At 33.9% G+C, this 24,227-nt stretch overlaps 1 protein-coding gene across 1 annotated transcript in view; it reads left to right on the top strand.

The window, feature by feature from the left end:
• roq (RING finger and CCCH-type zinc finger domain-containing protein roquin) overlaps positions 1-12,804 on the top strand; it is a 38,045-nt gene extending 25,241 nt beyond the window's left edge. The window contains exons 13-18 of the mRNA XM_069849300.1: positions 1,532-1,752; positions 1,905-2,055; positions 2,647-2,728; positions 5,124-5,231; positions 6,883-6,996; positions 11,741-12,804. Of these exons, the coding sequence (XP_069705401.1) occupies positions 1,532-1,752; positions 1,905-2,055; positions 2,647-2,728; positions 5,124-5,231; positions 6,883-6,996; positions 11,741-11,860 (796 nt within the window). The 3' untranslated portion in view covers positions 11,861-12,804. The remainder of the gene's footprint in view (positions 1-1,531; positions 1,753-1,904; positions 2,056-2,646; positions 2,729-5,123; positions 5,232-6,882; positions 6,997-11,740) is intronic.
• The last annotated feature ends 11,423 nt before the right edge of the window (positions 12,805-24,227 follow it).

Here is a 24,227-nt window from a genome sequence, read left to right as displayed (position 1 = left end):
CATCAGCAAATCTTATGCTCTTTATTCTTCTTCCTCCTACTATCACCTCTCCCATGTTCTAAAAACAGTTCTTCACTAAATCCTTCAAGTATATGTTGAATTGGGTAGATGATAAATGACGTCCTTGTCATATTCTCTCTATTTCATTTCCTTCAAACATTTCTTCTCCTATCCTGACTTTGACTCGTTTCATATAAAGATTACCAGTACTGAACGGCCTCCTCTTTTTCCAATCCACACCAATTTTCTTCCTGATCTCCATCAGTTTATTCCAATACACTCTGTCAAACGCCTTTTCTAGGTCCACAAATACTATATACACTTCATTTAAATGTATCTGGACTATTAAATATGTTATCTTGAAATGTTGTAGTGTAATAAGTTAGTATAATTATGTTTTTAAGATTATTTTCTTGTAACTGACAAGGGAAGTATCACACCCCACATGCCGAAACTTTGGTGACATAACCGATGTGCTACGAGAAGATCACGTGCAAAACATTAGCTGCCTGTTTCCACTGCAAGGCCCCGAAATCGAAGCTGGAATCCTTCTGTGGCCAGACGATAACACGGCGCAGCTGGACATCCCTGCCTCACTGGCGAGCGGAGTGGAGTGCGTGTGTGAAATGGAGTAAACTCTCTCGCGTCCTATCTTCTCAATGGAGTATAAACAAGAGACGAAGTGACTGGCATCGATTGAATGTTTAAAACACAATTCTTTTCAGCACCATGCACAACGAATAAACACTTCATTGTCACACTGATCTTGTATATCATTAAAGTTATCTCGTGACCTTTCCTGTCGCCCGTTCTTCCTTATCGCATTGTTTGATTCGCATTCCTTCCGTCAGTATTCTGTCCTTGCGAGACCTATAACCCTGTAGTCGTCCGCTTGTATTACTGACCTTGACTCACGTACGTCTGTTTGCTGCTGATTGCCACCCACCGCTCCGCTGGCTTGCACACAGGAAGGGCTGTCCATTCCAACTAGTAGCGACTAGTATCCACTTCCCTATTACTTACATGCAAAATTCCGGGGTTTATTTCGGGGCCTTGCAGTGGAAACAGGCAACTAATATTTTTCGCGTGACCTTCTCATAGTACATCCGTTATGTCACCAAAGTTTCGAGGTAAGTTTCGGCATGTGGGGTGTGATACTTCCCTTGTGAGATATTTAGCAATATACTTAAAGTAACAATTAGAAGTACTCATAACCCAGATAAGCCCAAAAATTTTTTGTGATAAAAATACAGTAGTACATTAGTTACTCTCAAAAATCGGTTAAATGATGTTGAAATAAACTGAAACAAGGAACGTATATTTTCTAAAGCTAACAAATACTACCAACATTATCGCACAACTTATAAAATGTCCCTAACACCAACAATGACATAATATTCGAAGGCACTGCAACTGTCCTTAAAAAAGGACAGTGGGAAAATCTGGGTTAAGTAAAATAGTGTAATAAATACCGACACAGCAGTGCGTCTGCATCTCGCAGTTCATTCACGTCTTGTTTTTGTTTTGTCAGATCTGACTCAATCGTAGCTGATGATGAGTTTATTCCATTCGACCCACCTATTGTGAGCAAATATGGTCCAATCTCACGTATGTCAAAGACTATACTGAGACCAAACAGTTCTGTGCAAGTGTCTGCCTCGTTTGGAGATGGAACAATATCCACTCCAATGGTGAGACGTCCCGTGCCTGCCGCCAGTCCTGTTGCTTCATGGTATTTCAATGCTGCCCAGGGTAAGTGCCATGAGAGGGATTAGTATTCCAGATTCCAGAATAAATACGCATTTTAGCTATTCTATTCTTTTGTGGAGTACGTTGCATTTTATTTGCTTGTAAAGCAAAAATCACTTTCTTCCCTCCTTATGTCCCTCTTTTGTTTTTTTTAGGTTATCCAGCAGCTGCATTGGCAAGTGGCCGTCACATCATAGCTCCCCCCTCAGCTGGTCTAGGGGACGGATACATAACTATCGGCCATGGCATCCTGGATCCACCTCAACTCTTCATGCAAAATAAGTCTACTGAATGTTCTGCTAAAGAGTTGAGTATTTGGCTGTAAAACTATTTTTAAAGCAAAAAAAAAAGAAAAAAAACTAGATAAAACAGGTTTTCAACCAAAGAATGGAAATTCCTTAAGGAATCTTTTTATACATAGATAGAAGTAATTTTTTATTGATAATCTCGTCTTAAAATTAACGGATAATTACCTGCTATTATTGCAGCTGTGAAACATGATATTATATACAGAGTGATTCATGAATAAAGGTCGAAATTCAGGATATGGTTCTTGAAACAAACTATCACTTGCAGTAATAATCCCCAAAGGGAAGAGATTGCTTTGTTTTCATTGTACACCTTCCTTTTCTGTAGAATTAGAATTTTAGTGTATTTGAAATCTTGTTCACTTACACTTGTACATGCACACATGGGGAGTGAGACTGTTATCGTGTTAGAAACTTACTCTTATGAGAAATACAGCATGAACTTCAGAACATTTAGAAATACTTCAGTGAATGGGGTGGGGCTGATACCAGGATACATTTGAGGGAAAAAATTGCCATTCACTGGTTTGCGTTCTGTATGGAGATGTTGAAATACTGAGTTTTATGATTTTCATTAATTTTTTTTCAGTTTGGTAGTGCTAGCTGATACTCAGAAAGTTGGCCTAAAGCAACAGTTACGCAATCTTGAAAAACAGTTAAATGATTTGAAGGTAAGTTGTTTAATAGTACATATGAAGCATATGTGAATGCATGCACACATACACATACAAACATATGCCTTAATTTTATCTTAAGTTATCTTATATTCAGATGATACAAGTGTGATCATCTCAAAGAATGTGATCACTTATTTGTCACTCCTAATATAGTGTTAAATCTAATTACTGTTATTGCTTTAATGCAAATATATAAGCACTTAATGTTGATAAAACCACTGCGATCAAATTTAACATTTCAGTGCTTGCTATTATAATAATCCCATTATTGCTCACCTGGGCTACTATTGTAACCCATTACAATTTTCGCTTTTATTTTAATCTGTTGTAATTTGTAATCAATTTTTTTTAATCTTCATTTCCTTATTTTATTTTTTGTTATATTTCTTAATTTTATATATATTTTATTTAATTTTTAACCTATTTGTGCAATTGTTATATAATATATTTCAAACTTAACATTTTATATATATTTTTTATTTTATTTTTTAATCTATTTATTCAGTTGTCACATATTTTACATACTTTAAAAGTTACGTACATTCTGAAAATTGTTATAATATTTTTAATAGTGAGATTGCATCAGGTGAATATAAATTATTGTTACTATATTGACACTCTGAACTTTCAGTAATTTGTTCGTCACATTCAGCCTACCACTGCTGAATTTGTCTGTCAGTCATAATTTATTTATTTTAATGACTCATGCAATTTTTAAGAAATTAAAACATGAAATTTATGAGATGTTGTTTTGAAAATAATGTTATGGGTTTACTCGCGTGGGCTACAACTGCAGCCCAAGGAATTATAATCACACTCACTGTGAACATCTAGTAAAGTCATAAACTATATCAGCACTGCTGCATTGTTACAAGTGTGCAGGAAAGGTATACAAAAGGAAAATGTCACCACTTGATTTGATAAGAAGTTGTTGCACTACAAGTAGCTCACGTTGGCAGTGAAATGTTAATACACATGATAATGATATTGATAATTAGGATATATAGTCTTTAAACTAAAGTACTCTATATATCTGAATCTTGTCCCAGCAAAAGACTAACATTTATGAAGGATTTGAACAGTATTTTCTTCTTTTCCTTTGAGCATTTTGTACATTCCGGGCTACTTACTATGTTCACTGAATGCCTATTTGGATTGAGGTTCCTTGTCAGTAGTTCTAGTAACACATCATCTCTGATCTGTGTTGAAAAATGAAGTTGGTTTCATTTGTGGAACATTTTGTGTCCAATAAATATGAAGTTTGACTGAAAATCCTGTAAGACTAACCATATAATAATTCTTGCATAAAATGTTTATTTTTTTCTCCAGCCTTTAGATAACTTAAGATCCTTCTGGAATTTGGTAGTCTGTAATGAAAAGTTCATTACCTCTGTAATAGGATGACAGGCAATGATGATAAATAGAGTATTTTCACTTTCTGACTTTTAAATGGTAAAGGACTTCATCAAAGTTAATTAACAGACCTGTTTGCACCAGTAATAGAACCTGTAAGAGGTTGATACAAAGTCCATTTTGAGAAGTTTACTTACAGTGTTAAGAGTCGACGGCAATTCGGAAGGCGGTATTCTGCTATCGTTTGCGTTGAGAGAGACAGATAGAGAGAGCAAGGCAGCGTACAACATTGCCACATCGTACTTCACGAGCACGTGCAATACAAATAGCGGAGGAGAGAATTTAAATTATCAAAAGACAATAATGACTTTAGCCGTTGATTACTGTAAGCATGCCACCAAACAAACTCTGTTTCATTCACTAACAATATTCTTTGCACGGTTCTCAATCCCACACCACATGCTTCTGCAGTCGTTTCTTGCGCGTTGGCAACATTGCAGCCAGCATCAAGATGGCCGGCAGTGTTCTGCTCGTCAACATTTTTAAAATAATTATACGCCTTAAACACTTTTCCGCACCTGCCTGTGCAATACTTGTCTTTTTACAGTCTCTTCTTCCATTTATTTATCTTACACACACACACACACACAGTAAATGTTAGTTTTACTTGTTCAATGTATTGAAACACTCACACGTGAACAAACGAACTCGGGAAGTACTTGTTATAGACTGATTTCGATTGGATCTACTGTACAAGCTTGTGATGTCACATACCAGAAATGCTGCGGCGCATATAGCAGCTAACCGCCTTCCGAAATGCCGTCTAGTCTAGTTGAATCTTACAAAGCTGTTTTATATGATACAGATTTAGTATGAAATTGGTTTCCCCACTTCACTTTCCTCTTGGTCCAGAGGCAAGCGTGGTTACCAATAGACCACCATGGATGTTCCTGTGTGAAATACATAATGGGAATGCACATTCAAGTTGTGTTGCGCTGTTTATTGTGTTTGTTGACGAGCTGTGATGATGTTGTAGTTGGCCACCCAAGGTCCGTGTGCACCTCTCAGTGAGGGCGAGAAGTTGACCCAGGAACTTCAGATCATTGAGCAAGGAATTCGAGAAAAGGAGAAAGAGCTCAGATTGGTGAGTCTCATTCAGTACATTGCCAGCCAGTATCAAGACTGATTGTACATGATCAAATTCACAAGCTCAGCAAGTTCGCACTCTCCACTAAAGTAATGTTAATATTAATTAATCATTTTATCCAGTTTACTCTCTATTGAGAGGAAGGAACATTAGATGCAATTGGTAAAGATTGAAAAATGCCTAACAAAGCCACTTTGGCCTTTTCCAGCCTTAGAATTAATTTGTCATTTCTTCATTAGTTGGTCCTGCTCTTTCTTCCATTTGGAGTATATTTCGATGACCCAGTTCAAAAAGGAAACAACTCAAAATTTACAATTTTGAGAAACCTAAATTCTAAAGCTTTACGGTCTTACTAATAAACCGTGTATAGTTTTTATACGAGACTTATGCAGAGTTGTGACAGAAAACGTTACTAATAAACCATACATAAGCGATAGATGTATAAACAGTCTGTAACTATACATGGGAACTGCTTTGAAGTAGTTATATACACGAAACCCCTTGTTGAAGCTTTGTATATAGAGAAAAAATGGCCACCCCTCTAACAGCTGTTCATATCGACTGTCATTTTATGATGATGGTTGCCTTGTAACCACAGAAGAACAAACCAAAGAACACAGAATAATTAGAATAATATTGCTGTAGCTTGTACTCTTTGTCCAAAATATAGTGTGATACTTGATCAAAACCAGTTGTACTATCGATTCTTAACACAGCACACTAGAGTTCTGTACCGGATGCAGTAGAGAATCTCAGATATTCTATTACCTTTCAAAATGAAATAATGACGAAACTATGACGTAGCTTTGTAAGAGTTATACTGTTATACACGACGTATGTAGTGATTATTAGTAATGAATTTACACAGACTTACAAACGAGCTACTCATTGTATAAGACAGTTAAACGTCTGTATATAGAGTTTTTATTAGTAAGACCGTTAATGTTGCTGTAAAAAATAAAACTCGTTGAAATTACTCTAAATTCTGTCAATGGTGTTTTGTATATACTGTAAGTTTCAAATTAGAGTGTGTTAATTGGATTTTTCACAGCAAAATGAAGCTTTAACATTCAGGTTTGTCAAAATTTTAAATTTGAGTTGTTTCCCTTTTGAACTGGGCTGTCGATTTTATTATTAATTTTGGCAGTCTTGGTCTAGGCATTTGATTTACACGATCAATCTGATTTGTTTTGTATATTCCTATTTTTTTCAATACCCCCTCCCCTCCCCCCAATTTTTGTTGTTTCATTTATAGTCTGGCTATTTGTATGCTGCTGTTCTTTGCATTAAATTAAATCTTGGCAGATTTCAGTCTTAATTTATCTTTAGGTCTAATAGTCCAACTTTCAAAATCATATGATAGCACAGGAAGGGCTAGAATGTTGTACTCTTTCGTACTTTTTGTTGTGTTTGAAAATATTAATTCCTGTTATTTTTAAGAAACGTTGAAATTTGACTGCCAATATCTTTTAATTTTGTATGAAACTGAACTTCCTACATTGTAGAATTATTTACTTGCTCGATAATTTTGTTAATAATTAATATTCTATTTCTCAGCTGATCGTCTCAATTTTGAATTCCCTCCTCCCCCTTCCAGTTTTCTATTTTTTTTTATTATGATAATTATGGCCTATAATTTAATTTCCAGAATCAGTTAGTGTCTGCTTCACTGACGTCACCAACAATCACTGCTGTTGGTTGGAATAAAGATGGCACCGTGAATTGGGGTATCAAGTCTAATGGTGAATACAGAAGTGATGATGTAAGTGTAGAGTATATATATCTTTTACTTGTCGTCACCTTCCAGTAAAATCCTTAAGAATATGTTTAATTATTATACCATACTAAGATTCGTAGGTAAATAAGAAAACGACAAACTCGATTAAACTTTCTGTCTGTGGAAAAATTTGAATATCATCAGAATATAGAAATTAGAAAAAGGAGAATTCGGAAATAAATTGAGTGGAGTGAAAGGTGAGATGATCCCCTCCGCCCAGCTTTGAAATACCAATACAAAATGTTTTACAGTTTCAAGACACTGAACAGAATGAGTTGGCTGTACAGTACTGTATTCAGTAATGTGTCTTTACGTGGTCTTTTTGATATGCATGAATGAAAACTCAATTTCTCATCTAAAAATAAATGAAAGAATGTGATGAGATTCAGAAGTGAAGTACTGTCCACTTTCTTTTCCACCAATGAGGATATCATCACGTCATTGGTAAACGAGATGGTTGTCGAATTTGTCTATTTTCTACAACATTTGTTGTTTTTTCTTGTCTTGGTTAAAAATACAAACATAAGATAATAGTAATCATCCAACAATCCCATAACTATGCAGTTTTCCAGGAAACGAGTAAGTTAAGAAGACACTGTTATTGTAAAAAGAAGTGTTGGCAGAAATTAATGGGTTTCAGAACTATTAAGTCCATTTCAATGATACTCAAATGTGGGGAAAAAAATAAAATAATTTATTTATTCATTCAATTATTTTATTTTCTCTATTCATTTATAATAGTTATTTGTGATACAAATCTTAAAAACTGTGAGTAGAAATGTTTGCAGAACTAGGCCACAGGCAGAGTGGAGCAAATGTACGAACAAAATAACTTGGGAATATGTATGATAAGAACTTTCTTGTGTTAAATTTTAACATACCTTGTTAAAATGTTTCGACCTATTTTCGGTCATCTTCAGGACTGGTCGTTGTTGGTCTTGGTGCCTCTTGTTTCCTGTGTGGGTGCGTTCATAGTGTAGAGTCAAAGAGTGTATGTGTTTTGAAATTGAGTTGTGTGTTGAGAATATCGTTGGGGTGTGTTTTCATGTGTCACAACACAACTCAATTTCAAAACACATACACTCTTTGACTCTACACTACGAATGCACCCACACAGGAAACAAGAGATGCCAAGACCAACAACGACCAGTTCTGAAGATGACCGAAAATATGTCGAAACATGTTAACAAGGTACGTTCAAATTTAACACAAAGTTCTTATCATACATATTCCGAAGTGATACAATGTTAAAAGTTGTGTAATCAAGATGTAAAAATAACTTGATTGTTGACATTTGATTTGATTTATTAATAGTTCACAAAAATAGTACATACACTTAATAATTAAAACTAATCTATACACAGTAATTTCACACAATAACTTAGTATTTTTTAACGCAATTTCTATAATTTAAATATTTAATATATGTTGTCTTATCCTATATTCATGTCTAGTGTCTACACCTGTGGAGTAATGGTCAGCGCATCTGGCCGTAAAACCAGGTGGCCCGGGTTCGATTCCCGGTCGGGACAAGTTACCTGGTTGAGGTTTTTTCCGAGGTTTTCCCTCAACCCAATACGAGCAAATGCTGGGTAACTTTCGGTGCCGGACCCCGGATTCATTTCACCGGCATTATCACCTTCATTTCATTCAGATACTAAATAACCTAGATGTTGATACAGCGTCGTAAAATAACCCAATAAAATAAAAAATAAATTCATGTCTAGTAAGTAGTAATGATTGTTGACACATGTGTCATACAGTATTCTTTAGACAGCCATTCGTCCATGCTGGTATAAAGATATTTTTCCCGACTTCACTACTGTATTCTCTGATGATTGTGACACTTACCACATTAAAAGCAAGCAGAGCGTATGACTGCAGATTGAGAGGTCCCCAGTTCAAACTCAAGTACACTATATTTGTTTAATTCTTAATTGTTTGATATAGTTATCGATAAAATAATTATTGAAACAATTTAATTTATGTACGTTCCTTAACTAAAAACAGTAATTTTTAAAAGTAGGTCTGGCATTATTTGAACTACTTCTTGATTGTGGTTACTGCCTATGACACCTGGTGGAAAACAGTTGACACTCAGCACAGACAATTGAAAGTCAGTGTTAAAAGTACTACTTGTACATCCATTTTTAACATGCTTGCCTAATATTAAAAGGTCCACTTTTAGGAATGGTTGTCAAAAATGTATTTATTTAGTTAATTCTATTTATCCGTTTTGAGTTAAAAAACCTTTTCATTATATTCATTTAGTTACATACTGTACTTATTAATTTATTCTTTTAATTTTATTTATTTTATTTGGTGGAGTTATGGTCATCAGGCCTTCTAAACCACACTGCTAGAAATACAAATACTGTACAACAAAACAAATGCAGAGAGAAGTAGTAAGTAAGAAAAAGAAATAAAAATATGAAGTACAGATACAAAAAAAAATAGAACTACAAAATAGGGGGAAGAAAAAAATATATAAGTATCAGTACAGATATAAAATCATAATAGGTACTAATAAAAAAGATACGCGTATCGTAGGCCAAATTGCTTAATAATTTTAATTTAATGGAGAAAAAATGGGAGTATAAGGATACAGTACATCAGTTATTCATAGATTTCAAAAAGGCTTATGACTCGGTTAAGAGGGAAGTATTATATGATATTCTTATTGAATTTGGTATTCCAAAGAAACTAGTTCGATTAATTAAAATGTGTCTCAGTGAAACATACAGCAGAGTCCGTGTAGGTCAGTTTCTATCTGATGCTTTTCCAATTCACTGCGGGCTAAAGCAGGGAGATGCACTATCACCTTTACTTTTTAACTTCGCTCTAGAATATGCCATTAGGAAAGTTCAGGATAACAGGCAGGGTTTGGAATTGAACGGGTTACATCAGCTTCTTGTCTATGTGGATGACGTGACTATGTTAGGAGAAAATACACAAACGATTAGGGAAAGTACGGAAATTTTACTTGAAGCAAGTAGAGCGATCGGTTTGGAAGTAAATCCCGAAAAGACAAAGTATATGATTATGTCTCGTGACCAGAATATTGTACGAAATGGAAATATAAAAATTGGAGATTTATCCTTCGAAGAGGTGGAAAAATTCAAATATCTTGGAGCAACAATAACAAATATAAATGACACTCGGGAGGAAATTAAACGCAGAATAAATATGGGAAATGCGTGTTATTATTCAGTTGAGAAGCTCTTATCATCCAGTCTGCTGTCCAAAAATCTGAAAGTTAGAATTTATAAAACAGTTATATTACCGGTTGTTCTGTATGGTTGTGAAACTTGGACTCTCACTCTGAGAGAGGAACATAGGTTCAGGGCGTTTGAGAATAAGGTGCTAAGGAAAATATTTGGGGCTAAGCGGGATGAAGTTACAGGAGAATGGAGAAAGTTACACAACACAGAACTGCACGCATTGTATTCTTCATCTGACATAATTAGGAACATTAAATCCAGACGTTTGAGATGGGCAGGGCATGTAGCACGTATGGGCGAACCCAGAAATGCATATAGAGTGTTAGTTGGGAGACCGGAGGGAAAAAGACCTTTAGGGAGGCCGAGACGTAGATGGGAGGATAATATTAAAATGGATTTGAGGGAGGTGGGGTATGATGATAGAGACTGGATCAATCTTGCACAGGATAGGGACCGCTGGCGGGCTTATGTGAGGGCGGCAATGAACCTTCGGGTTCCTTAAAAGCCAGTAATTAAGTAAGTAATTTTAGTGACTAAAGTAAGTTAACATCTAAAGATAAGTAATTGATTGTACAAATTTGAAGGAAAACAAAATGGTAACAATTTCGAAACATTTATGATAAAGTTAAAAGTTACAGCTTAGTGTATTATACTCTACTCAGTAAAGAAATGCTTACTAAGTTGGTTTTTTAGTATTGTTAAATTCTGACAATCTCTGATGTCGCTGGATAGGATATTCTACAAAGATAGATGATGAATACGTTGATGTTTTATGTGTTGTTGTTGTTATCTAATGCTGGGCTTTGGTAACGAAGCCATTAGCGTTTTTGCTCTCCATTATTTCTCTGTGGTGGTTCCATCAGGTAGAACTTTACAGGTTTGGAGATGATCTTCAAATCAATTAATCCAAATTAAAGAATGTCACAAAATGATCCAACAACTTCAAAAACTACAGAAAAGAATTCAATTGCAATGGATACCTGCACATTGCGGAATTGCTGGAAATGAAACTGCTGACTTTCTTGCCAAAAAAGGATCCAATTTAATTCAGAATACAAATACAAACCTACAAGCCTACATCAAAAGACTAATTAAAAATAAATATAAAATCAAGCAAAACCAAACACTATGTACCAAAGCCAAAGATAAAAAATGGAGCATTTTAATAAAAAAAAAAAAACAAATTATTCCAGAAATCCCACGTAAATCTGCAATAGCAAAATTCAGACTGCTTATAGAACACGATTATTTGGCCAAACACTTGAATAAAATAGAAATTTACACAAATCCAAATTGCCCTCTATGCAACACAAAGAAGAAGAAATGATGTTTTATGTGTTGTTGTGGTCATTATGACATTTGCGTGTACAAAATTTGAAAGAGAATTTCAACATGGCGGTTCCATTGTTAAAAATCTAGTACCTTGAGGTAGATTTGGAACCTTGAGTGAGCATAGTGGTGTGTACAGCAATATTAGAGCATTAATGTTAATTTGGTGTTGTTTTCAGGAAGATACTTATGAAGCAGGTATTGCACACGACATGCGTGAGTTAGAGATGCGCTTGGAGTTCGAGCTGGAGGAACAGGAGAAGAGATGGTCCAGTGAGGAAGAATCTGGAAAGAAATAGACTTAGTATACATACTCTCTCTAAATGAGACACATTTATTATCAACCCAATGGGTTCAGAATATTATAACCAGGATATCCTGTTACAAGTGAGAAAGAAAACTGGATTCATATATATATATAGGGGAAATTATTGTCTAGGTATACAAATAGAAGGAAATATATATACATATATATTCCTCTTGTTGATTTTGACATAACGTGAATTCCGTTTTATGACTGACACAGTATTTGGTACATACAAAATGATATAGAAAAATGTCTAGATTAGATACTGTAAGAAGTAGCTCTGATAGTTCTCTTAAAAGTGAGACATTATGTACAGGTTATTAAGTACTCACTGTATATGTGAAAGAACTCAATTAATTTTACATTTTGTGGCACTATTGTATTGTACCATGTATAATTCATGTTCTCACGAAATGCATTTGCAATCTTAGTTATGTTTTCAACAGTGGAAATAAGTTCAAAACAATATTTTTTCAAGATAGTCTTTTGATAGCATAGTTAAACAAATTACAGAACATTATTTTTAAATAAAAATGAAATTAGTTTTCTACATAATCATGTTCATTTGTAAAACATTTTATATAAGTATTGTACATTGATTGCAGATCAGGGCTAGAAAAACAAATATATATAAATATATGTAGAGAGCAAGCATATTAATATTAGTAATACAGTGAAACATTCTAGTGTTGTACAACAAATACGCAATTTTATATAAATGACAAAATTTAATATAAAAAGAAATTTACAGTTACTGGTTTCATTGTCTGTGGAAATAAAAAGTTTAAAGTATTACAGTTTTTCTTGACTAATAACTCTGTTATGAGTTTGTTACTATTTGTCAACATTATGCTATAAAATCTATGAAAGAAGATGGATTTGAAGATTAAAATTAAATGCAATTAATTGATGAACTAGTGGACTTACTCGTGTTAAATATGTAATATTCGTCCGGCTTACAGCTGTTTCATTGCATCACGCACCATCATCAGAGCGTACTAGATCGCGGACATGGAAATCCTACACACACAACCCAAGAACCAAAAACTCAACACACTAGAACAATACGAAATATACAAACACACTAAAACACACCCCGATCAAATCCTCAGCACACAGATCAATTTCAGTACACACACACTATTCGACTTCACAATCCAACACATTCCAACAATAAAACACACCCTCCCACAGGCAGAGAAGTTCGAGATGATGCCGTGATCTAGTAGGCTCTGATGATGGTGCGTGATGCACTGAAACAGCTGTAAGCCGGACAAATATTACATATTTAACACGAGTAAGTCCACTAGTTCATCAATTAATTATATTCAAGTGTTAAAAGTGGTGTACGCAAGATTCAAAATGGATTAAATGTAATTAGTGAAAATGACTTTTTATAAAATATCTAATAATAATTGTTGAATTTACTTAAATATCTTCAAGCATCCCATTATATGTTCTTACAAACTGCAACTGTTTTAATATAAAAGTGTATGTTATTATAGTAATTGGCATTAACACGAACGTAAATTACTTCCGAATTGTTGTCGATATCATAATTCATGTTAATAATGAATCTTGAAAATAACTTTAAGTGTACACTCTTCCTTGTTGCATAACTTGGTTCAAAACATGTTCATTACTGTACTTCGTTACATTAGTAACTCTATGGCGCTCCAAAATATACTTTTGCTGTGTAAAAATGTCTGACTTCAGCATAAATTAATATTTCGAGTTATTCAGCTTTTATTACAATTTTATCCTGCATGGAAAATCAGAATGATGTAAATAATTGTGAGAGGAAGAAGCAGGAGCTATGAGTACCACATTTGCCACCCTGTAAGACGCATATTTTTTCCCTAAAAATATATCGTAAAACAGAGTTAATATTATATTCCGAAAACTGAAATTTCGAGTGAAATTTTGATCACTCATAGTCTAGTAGTCTGTTGTCATATAAGTAGTATGTTTGGTGATATTTACTAAATTATTTTATTCTCAAAGACGTGTGTTCTACACACCCACATGTCTTATAGTCTAGCAAATATGGTACTTCATTTTGATTATATGTGTAGAGAGACAAACAAGAGTTAACTTGTATCATATTACATTACTTTGCATGCGTATGTGTGCTCTGTCACTGAAGCTGTTTTCATAGAATGTTTCACTGTACTTTAGTCTTAAGGCTTGCGGTGGTTAATTTTGTTTATAACAAAGAAGACATGTACCAAAAAGTGTTAGGTCAAAATCTTATATGTTGTATAATCTTCCAGTTTTAGTGGGAGGATATTTATGTGGAGTTGCAATAGGCTTACGGTTTTCAGTATTACGGAGAAATTTATAACAAGAGTGGATATTTTGTACATAGTGTACAATATAGGTTACGATCTATATGCATATATATGTATATATATGGTTATACATATATATGTGTACATATATTTATATATAAATGAGTAATACATCTTTAAATTATTTGTGGCTTCAAAATATTGGAGAGTCTTAATAGCTTCTATTTATAGCATGATTTATTTTGGGTAGTTTATTTTATGTAACGAAAGGTGGTTGAATTTATTCCACTCAAATGGTGGAGTTATAGCTGAACATAACATTCTATGCATTTGTTTAAGAATGCATTTGTATGTGGCATTGATAATTAATTACAGCTATATTTTTTAAATGCCAGATACCAAATATCACATGAAAACCAGAAATATAATGCATCAATATTATAAGGTCTATGATCGTTTGCCAAGGATTTTTCATGATGACTACGAATTTCTTTCCTGTCATATTTGTTGAGATTTCTGACTTTATTTTACTTGTTATTTTTTGTGTTATTGTTGGTAAAGTTTACTAGCTCTGTTCAGAAGTTCATGCCGTGTAACCACCATATTCCTGCCAATTGCGTCATTTAGTTGTAGGGCATTAGTTTGTGCAAGCACATTACAGATACATTGTGAGGTGGTTATATACGAAGAGGCATGCATGATTTGGCTACTTATTAGAAAACGTACATATATATTTTTTGTGCTTGTTTATGTGTGTGTGCGCTAGGCTGTTGAAGGTGCACTGCTCTCAGCTGTTTTGTTACTTGCACTGAGCATTGTATTCAGTCCAGTTTGCAGTAAATGTGTGATACTTGTTTTAATAGTCCCTCTTTTCATTGCTCAGATGTAAAAAAAAATCACATTATTCTCTCAATTATATTTTCCCCCATTTATTCATTGCTGCTTTTATGGCCGGTTTTTCCAAGTATTGTTAGAAAATTTAACGACTGTTAAACTCTAAACAGTTTGTTAATTAATAAAATTGTATGTTTTCAACACCAGTTTGGTTTAACAGTTTGTTAATTTTAAATGTAGGATTTCGGGCAGTTAACTCATTTAACAGTTAGTGAAATATGGCCGATGTCTCCACAGCTGTTGGAACAAAAGTTGCGAAATTAATATTTTTTGTCTCTCTGTAGGGAATGTTTAGCATATGACTAGTAATATAACATTTAAAAAATACTTTGGACTGTTTAAATACATCAATGTTATTTTATTTCTTTTGTATTTCGTATCCATAATAGCAATGAGGAAATATAACCTTACTTTGTAATTATTATTCAGCACGTCACCTACAACTTTCATTTGTCAGCTGTTTGTTTATGGAGCATGGCCTACTATAACAGGTTGTCATTTTATGCAAGTTTCATGACTCACTCTATAATATAGAATTTTAATTTTAGCCAATCAAAAATTGTCTTACATGTGTAGAATCATTGCCAACTGCTCACAGTATAAAGAAGATACAGTAGAGACAACTCTTGTCGGCACCTTTGATGTTGTTAGTATTAAAATGAAGCTTAGGGAGGTCTGGTTCTCAATGAATCCAACCATGTCGCTAGTATCGGCAGCGCTAACAGCTGATTTTAGCGATCAGCTGTTCAGACATGCTAAACTTTCAGATGAAACTTTGTATTAACTGTTGTAATTATTCCTTTGTTCTGTAGTGATATTTGTGTCATATTATGTAGGTCTAATGAAAATTCACTTTTTCTTTTCAAAATACATATAAAATTGCAGTGTTTATGATTAAAGTAAAACATACTATTAGTGAAGTGCTTACCGTTTTATTCTGTTTCTTCATATCCAATGCATTTCTTTCCATATAATGTTATTAGCTAGTCAACAAAATTTTATTATATAACGAATGTCATGATCTATGTAGCTAATGATTCAATATTACGTTACCAACATAAGCATCTACCAGTGACTTTAAAATTAGCGTCAATTAGTGAATATTTTCATGATGTTTACATACGGAAGTAATTATTATTATGATTATATTGCTATTCCTTTGCCTCATGTCTTTCAAATTGTTAAAAGATGAGTAATAAATCTTTTCAGTTAATATTAAATTATGCCAGCCTGTCGTAGATGGAGATCCATCTGGTGGAGGTTCCAGAAAATACACCCGGTTTCGTGACATGCGCACTCAGAATTTGTTCCCACGAAATGGGCTAGTTGACCTTACTGTATCTTCTTTATACTGTGGTAATACTGTTGAATAGTTAAAATAGTGCTAACAGACGTTATAGTTAAGTGTTGGTTATCTTAAACAGAATTATGTTGAACAAATGGAAAATACATTAACAAAGCGTTAAAAATAAACAGACTGTTAATTTAACATTCGTTAAGCAAAATTAAACATCACTTGGACAAACTGGCCATTAGACTTCTTTGAATTAGACGACAGTTTGTGGGTTAACCTTTAACTGTTATATTACTATACTGTAAAAAGTTTGCAGTCAAACAGTCCAAGTGTGGGTGAAATACTTACCAGCACTGTAATCATTATCATAGTTGTAGCGGAATAATTGCATGTTAAACATGTTCTTTGTGCAGAGATAGTTCTTTTGCTTGGAACTTACTGAAGTAAATATACCTACATCTGTTATACAGTAATGCTATATATATACATATATATAATATATCCCAGTGTGAGTCTCCTTTTTTGGGGGGTCAAAATAATTATTGAATGAGTGAGTGTGCGAATGGAAGATCGAATGATCGAAAAAAAGGAATATTGGTGAACGATTCAGTTGTTATGATAAAGAGTTTCCTGTGACACGTTGTCAGAAGCTTTGATTCTCACAACATTCAGATCAATGATCCAAGCACTTATATAGGAAATGGATAAAATAGTAGGTATGCTATTCAATATCAGTAATTTGGTGCAATTTAAACTTAACGTGTATGATTTATATTATGTTAATATATATCATACGGACACTGTTGTACATTGAATCAAAATTAAACAATTGACAGTTACTTGCTCATATTTCCTAAAGTGTTAATACTGTATTATGACTAGAGATGGTAGATTTTAGCAAATTAAAATTTAAAATTTCACACTTTAAAAATAAAATTTAGCATTTTATAGCACTTTTAATGTTAGGATTTAGCATTTTGTAGCGAAACATTTTTTATGGAAAGTTTGATGGTAGAAATTCAATGTCATCAATGTGTTAACTGGTGCATTTTCTAGATTTTCCAGTTAAAATTCTTGAAAGTAATGAGTAGAGGAACAATAAAAATTAGAATGAAATTGTGAACATTAAGAAATATGCCAAAAGAAATGGTGTGATTTTATCCCAACTCATCTTGTGACTTAATCACAATCACTCGCTACCATGTACAACTTGTTTGAGTGAACACTGGACCTAAATAGATCACATAGACAATATTGTACTACCAGCAACAAACAGATTAGTTGAAAACTCGAGAAAATGGTGTAGCTAACAACAAATAGTTATCAGCTAGGTCACATTCCTCTGGTATTCATAATGTAAAAGCTAACATGGAGGGGTGACCAAACTATTTGAAAAAAATGTAAGAACCTGTGTGTAGTGGGGACTTTACATAGATTCTGATTTTTTTTTTTTTACAAAAAGTACAAAAATATCTCAAAGTGTAATTTTGTAGAAACACATATGTTTCTCATTTTGTACTGAATTTTGTATTTTATCATGGATTAAAAAACTACAGTAACATACTTACCATGCTCTTAAACATAAAATTACATATTTTGATAGCGTTTGGGTACATTTTGCATTTATCGTGATTGCAAAAATCTACCATCTCTAATTATGACCTGTAATTGTCTTTTGGTACAAAATTGCCAGGATATTAATCAGATACATTTTAATGTGAAATATTTACGCTTTTGATATTCAAGTAATCTGGTCACACTTTCTGTTAATACAATGACGTCATCAAAGTGTAAGTTTTATTTGTAACAAGTTAGGTGTCTCATACTGTAGTTTTCAACACTGTCCACCGTCTCGCTCCATTCTCTTATCTAATTACTGGATAGTGTGCATTTGGATTGTAACGGTTCAAAATTCTGTAGTTAAACATCAGAAACTATATTTGAGAATTTTTAATGTGAAACGTTTATGCTTTTGACATTTGAGAAATCTGGTCACACTTTATGTGACGTCATCCAAGGCTGCTATGTTATGAAAGTGACAAGAGCCACCTGTTCCATTCGGACTGGGAATATTTACAGTAAATATAAAAGCTTAACGAAATATTCGGCTTAATTTTAATTTAATCAAAGATTATCCTTACACAAATGGGAGTAATTAATGAATGTGGGGAGTATAAAGGCAGAAATGGTTAATTTAACATAGTTTAATTCTAAAGTACTTAACTGGTTTTAATTTCCAAATTAACCCAATTCTCTGTAATGACTTATTATTCGTTACAGTTTCTAACATCTCATGGCATCATATTGATGTGTGAATTGTTTCAATTACAGTATGTTATATGGTTGTCTCGAGATTAGGCCAATTATGAAGTACAATTTAAAAACCGGACTGGTAAAAAAAATGTGGTTAATTTCCAGAAATTTGGCGTTTAACGCTTGTCCCCTTTAATATACTCCTCTTCCCTGTCTAAATACCAGTGCATGAGTGTCTTCCATTGTTCATAACAATGCTGCAGCTGATCAGCCTCCAAGGCTTTCACTTGTGTTGTTTTTGCCTTCGCCTTTGCCTCTTCGACAGATGGAAAATGGGTTCCCTTCAGGACACTTTTCACTCTGGGGAAGAGGAAGAAGTCACAGGGGGCTAAATCTGGCGAGTATGGAGGATGTTCAAGCACTTGAATGCTTTTATTGGCTAGAAACTTTTTCACTGAAAGTGTATTGTGTGCAGATGCATTGTTCCGATGCAGTATCCACGTGTTTTTCTTCCAAAGATCTGTCTGCTTCTTCCTCAATCGTTCTCTCAGTCTTGTTAAAACCTCAATATAATAATGCTGGTTTACAGTCTGACCCTCAGGCACACATTAATATATTTATTGCAGCCAAATGGCCATTTAGATTGCATTTAATTTACTTTTGTTTTTGTGTACTCGCTTATTGATTTTGTTCTTTTGGCGCATAGTTCAATATGGTAGCGTTCACATTTCTTACTGCACAATGTACACATGCATGAGTCACTCGGGTCGTGGTATGTTCTTGTCATGCGGATAAGGTGATGGAATCCGTGGACTGCCAGTCTTGTTATTACATGCCTGAGTTCAAAGTTTTCCTTCGTCCATTCTCGGTCTATCATGGCTCCTGTGGCATAGAATTCTATTGGGGTGGCTTCTCTTTTCTCTCTTAGTGTTGACAATAGTTGTTCCGAAGCGTTCGTCTTGGGCAGCATCATGTTTGTCCTTAGGTCTTCAGTAAGGAAGGTCTCCCTTGCGAGTAAATATACAAATCTCGAGTGTGTGTACTTGGAGACTCCCATCGCCTTCTTTAAGTAGGTTGCCTTTACTCCTTCTAGTGTTTCTAGGTTAGCCATTGTTAGATGCTCTCCAATTATTTCAAGCCGTATGTTAGTATTGGCAATATTTTGGTTTTAAACAGTGCCATTGCTGTTTCTAGGCTCAGAGATTTGATATTTTTTACGTCATGCATTGCTCTTATTGCTTGTATGGCTCTTTCTGTTATGTGCTTTGTGTAGCTTGTAATGTCATGCCTAGATATCTGTAGTCTGACACTATCTTCAGTTTCCTGTTTTGAATGGATATTTCTGCTGCTTCCGGTGTTCTTCCACCATTTCTGAATATCATTTCAGTTTTTTCCACATTTATCTCAAATTTGTGCTTAGTGCACCATTCCACTCAGGCACACATTCAACCATGACAACGCCCCTGATGTTGAAGAAAACAATTAGCATTGCCTTCAATTTTGACCCGGGTGTTCATCATCTTCCACTCTCTCCCGACCCTCACTAAAGCTTTTGTATCACTTGTGAACTGACATTAAATTAGCCCCCTACATCATGCACTCCATTGGGGATTTTCCCAGTTTCACAAGAAATTTGAGATTAACTCACTGTTCAATATTTTCACTAGGCATTATTCCGGCAAGTTAACAACACAGTATCCACTTCAAACCATTCTCAGTGACAAACTAAGTTGAGTAGCGAGATGAACCAACCCCAGATGCATTGCAGAAGTTCACAACTTACTTTAGCAATCTGCACCCTTCTTTCACCGTTGACAGAAGTGGAGCAGTCCCGTTTTTAAATTGTCAGATCTCGTATGATATTATATGATATATTTCGTCTTTACATGTAATGGTGTACCTCACATTTCTGTATCCGGTGCCACCATTAACATATTATTACAATAAACATTATTTGCAGTACACGTCTACACAAATACTCCCAATTACACTATGTACCTTTTTTGTTACTTGGTCAATCTCCCCTTCATTATTTCTCCTACATTTCATTTGCTATTCTCTATTTGTTCATCAATACTACTATATATATTATGTACTCCTTTCAAACCCCCTTTTTCCTCTAACTACTATTCACTAAAATCTCAATTTCAATTTATTTCTATAAATTATCATATTGAATTATTTGTCCTATTTGTTCTTTGATCTTTTCTCCTATCTTTCTCTTATACTGTATTCGTTAACTGTTCCAACATTCAAATGTTAATACTAATTTTATGCTGTCACTTGTTCACTACCCTTTCTCACTATTTTCTCTCATTCCTATTTGCGCTCACTTTCACTTTCTCACTATTCTGCTTACACTTAATCCATTGTCACTATTCTCACTTCCTATAAATAGCCTACTTACATTTTATTCTACAAATCTGCTTATACACTTTCTCTCTCCCCTATATTTCTCGATCTTTTCCAGTTTCCCTTTACTTGCACTTTTTGATCACATCCCCACATTTTTTAAGCATAATATCTAATACCTCTGCTATATCCTCAGCTGTCGCAGGTTCTGACCTTTTTTTTTACAGATCTCGTATGTAATTAATATGAAGGCTCTGCCTTGGTTAAATTTAAATGTGAAGAGTATAAAGACAGAAATGAAAAGCAATACCAAGATTTTATTTCAAATCCCAAGCATCCTTACAGCCTCAATCGTGGTCACAATAACAATCACGAACAGCATAAACGTTTCACATAATTACTTTATAAAGTTATAAAATCTCTTTAATACAGTTTTCAATGAGAATTTTAATGTTACAATATAGACACTATACCAAAATCAACTGTGTGCTCTAAAATACCTTCTGAATTCAGTCATTAGTTGGAAACTATTGGTTAATCTCATACAGCTTTGTAATGCCTATATACAGGTTATTACTGGGAAAAGAAAACAACAAGGGTAAAAGCTGTAAATGTGTACGGTATCGACTAAAATAACTGAGTTAAAAATCACTGTTTTCCGAGTAACTTAATTCATATAACTACAGCAAGTGCAAGTGTATGTGTAGCAACACAAATTTTAATTCTTCATTACACAGAAACTTTTTTTTAAGATGTCAGTTTAAGCAGACAAATAAAATTGTTCCATTTTCTTATAATACAGAATTTCCCAAAAGTCTCCATACATAGGAAATATCAGTCCAAAATAAAAATGTCACATAATGTGCTCAAAGTAATGGCTTTCGAGAGTCACACACATATCAGTGAATGTGTTCGAACCTGTTCTGATGCAAAAGCTGTAACATGTCCATCATCATATGACAGGCATCGATGATAAGGACTTTCAGATGAAGAGTGTTGGGGGAAATCAAGAAATATAAATTTTTAGCGATTTTATGGCATGCAGCGCATTCTATAGTTGGCAACTGGAACTATAGAACTGTCCAATCACAGAAAAAAAATTAAAAATAGAAATGTTCGTGTAAGGTAACATTGGACATTTGGTACACTGATTAAAAACCAGGAATATTAAAACTTGTTTTTCTCGATATTGATGTTTCGTGACATTTCCATTTTTCTCCCAACACTTTTAAGGTGTACAGAGTCCCGGATTTTCTACTGGTAGATCTACGACTTAAGATGACACCAGAGGTAAGAATCAAGGAGTGTGAGATCTGGGGAGCGAGTTGAACACATTGAGCACGTTATATGGCATTTTCTATTTTGAACTTACATTTCGTATGTACCGGTATAAGGAGGTTTTGGGACACCCTGTAGAATGTAATCGCTTGGTACTAAGGAAACAAGTGTAAATAGTTTTCCACGTGGCCAGTCTTTTTCTCTCTCTCTATTGAATGTGCCTCGATGTTTTCCACACATTAGTCATGGAAAAATTGGGTATATGGATTATGTATATAAATTAATATAAATAAATATAAATAAAATACACTACACCATAGTGTTCAAGAAAGTACATATTGAATTTTATTACTTCAATTCGAGAATAGATATTTCGCGCAATAATTGGGATTTCCTTAAATCCATTGCCACTTTTTTTTTTTCTATGGTTGTACTTCAGTCTGGCTAAGCATTTTCTTCTCAAAGCTCTAATCCTTACATTTTGTGATATTGAAGTCCGGAGATAACTCTGGTTTATTTCTGTGTAATGACGTGCGGAAACCTCTGTTGAAATGAATAGTTCCTGCATTGTGCACTTGCAATGGTGATAAGAGAAAAATGGCATATAATACAGTACTTGTGTTTAGATTAATATTTTTTTCATACTTTGACGAATACTATTTACCATAAAAATCTGTAACTGTTGGTTACAGATATAATTCAGTTATATTTTTGCATTGATTTAATATCGTCCTTTAGTTGCTTTCATTCTGTTCCTTAATCACATATGAAATAATCACATTTCAAAGATTTTTATGTAAAAATAACCCTCACCACCAGAATTGTGTTGTGACTGTATCACCTTTATTGTTCCTAATTTCATTTCTTAACCACATTGAGGTGCATGTAACGGGAGTTTTTTTTTATTGTTTTCGTCTGTTTTTAATCTCAACAAAATAGCAGAGCAGACCTAATTATCTATTTCATTCAGAATTAAATTATTTTTGTAGTATGGCTTTGTTTAGTATCATGACAACAGCGAAATGTTTTCGATTCCTGTACAAATTATTTTGCCTTTCTCTTTTTCATGTTTGTCTGATATCAGTTAACAGATCAATCAGATATCAATAAGCGATTGAATCACAACACTTTTTATTTTTATTAACAGTTATGTTGATTTGTATGTAATTAGATTAACTACAATTGGTTCTGTGAGCCAAAGAAAGGTGTAATATTTTAATTTATTTTTATTGGAAATAAACTGAATTGTATTGGCTAGATTACATGCCAAGCTGTAAAGGATATTCATATTGAATGGCACCCCTATAAAAGAAAATTCTTTGGTTCTTAATATATCGAAAATATTTTCCATTGCAAGGACCCTAATATAAGAGAAATGTGTTACATGCTTTTGAAACAGATATAAATAGGCAATTAATATAAAATTGTTTCTGTTCCAATAGGGTATGTACAGAACACGGTCCTTGGTGTTGCTGGTTGTGGTATGTTGTGATGGTTGGACTATTCAGAATGTGATGGCCTTAGTTTCACTTCTTTTGGTAAATGTTGAATGAAAACATTATATTAATAAAGATGTAAAAGGAAAAATTGTATATTGTTTTTACAGTATCTTGAATATACATCTTGATTACACAACTTTTAACACTGTATCACTTCGGAATATGTATGATAAGAACTTTCTTGTGTTAAATTTTAACGTACCTTGTTAACATGTTTCAACCTATTTTCGGTCATCTTCAGAACTGGTCGTTGTTGGTCTTGGTGCCTCTTGTTTCCTGTGTGGGTGCGTTCATAGTGTAGAGTCAAAGAGTGTATGTGTTTTGAAATTGAGTTGTGTGTTGAGAATATCGTTGGGGTGTGTTTTCGTGTGTCTTTATATTTCATATTGTTCTAGTGTGTCGAGTTTCTGGCTTTTTGGTTGGATGTGCAGTATTTCCATGTCTGTGTTGAGGCGTATACACAGGCATATACAAACTCAAATGTAACACCTGCAACAA

The sequence above is a fragment of the Periplaneta americana genome, chromosome 16 (assembly GCF_040183065.1).
Source record: "Periplaneta americana isolate PAMFEO1 chromosome 16, P.americana_PAMFEO1_priV1, whole genome shotgun sequence".
Classification (NCBI taxonomy): Eukaryota; Metazoa; Arthropoda; class Insecta; order Blattodea; family Blattidae; genus Periplaneta; species Periplaneta americana.
Note: the sequence above shows the minus strand (reverse complement) of the source record. Positions and strands in the feature narration are given on the sequence as shown.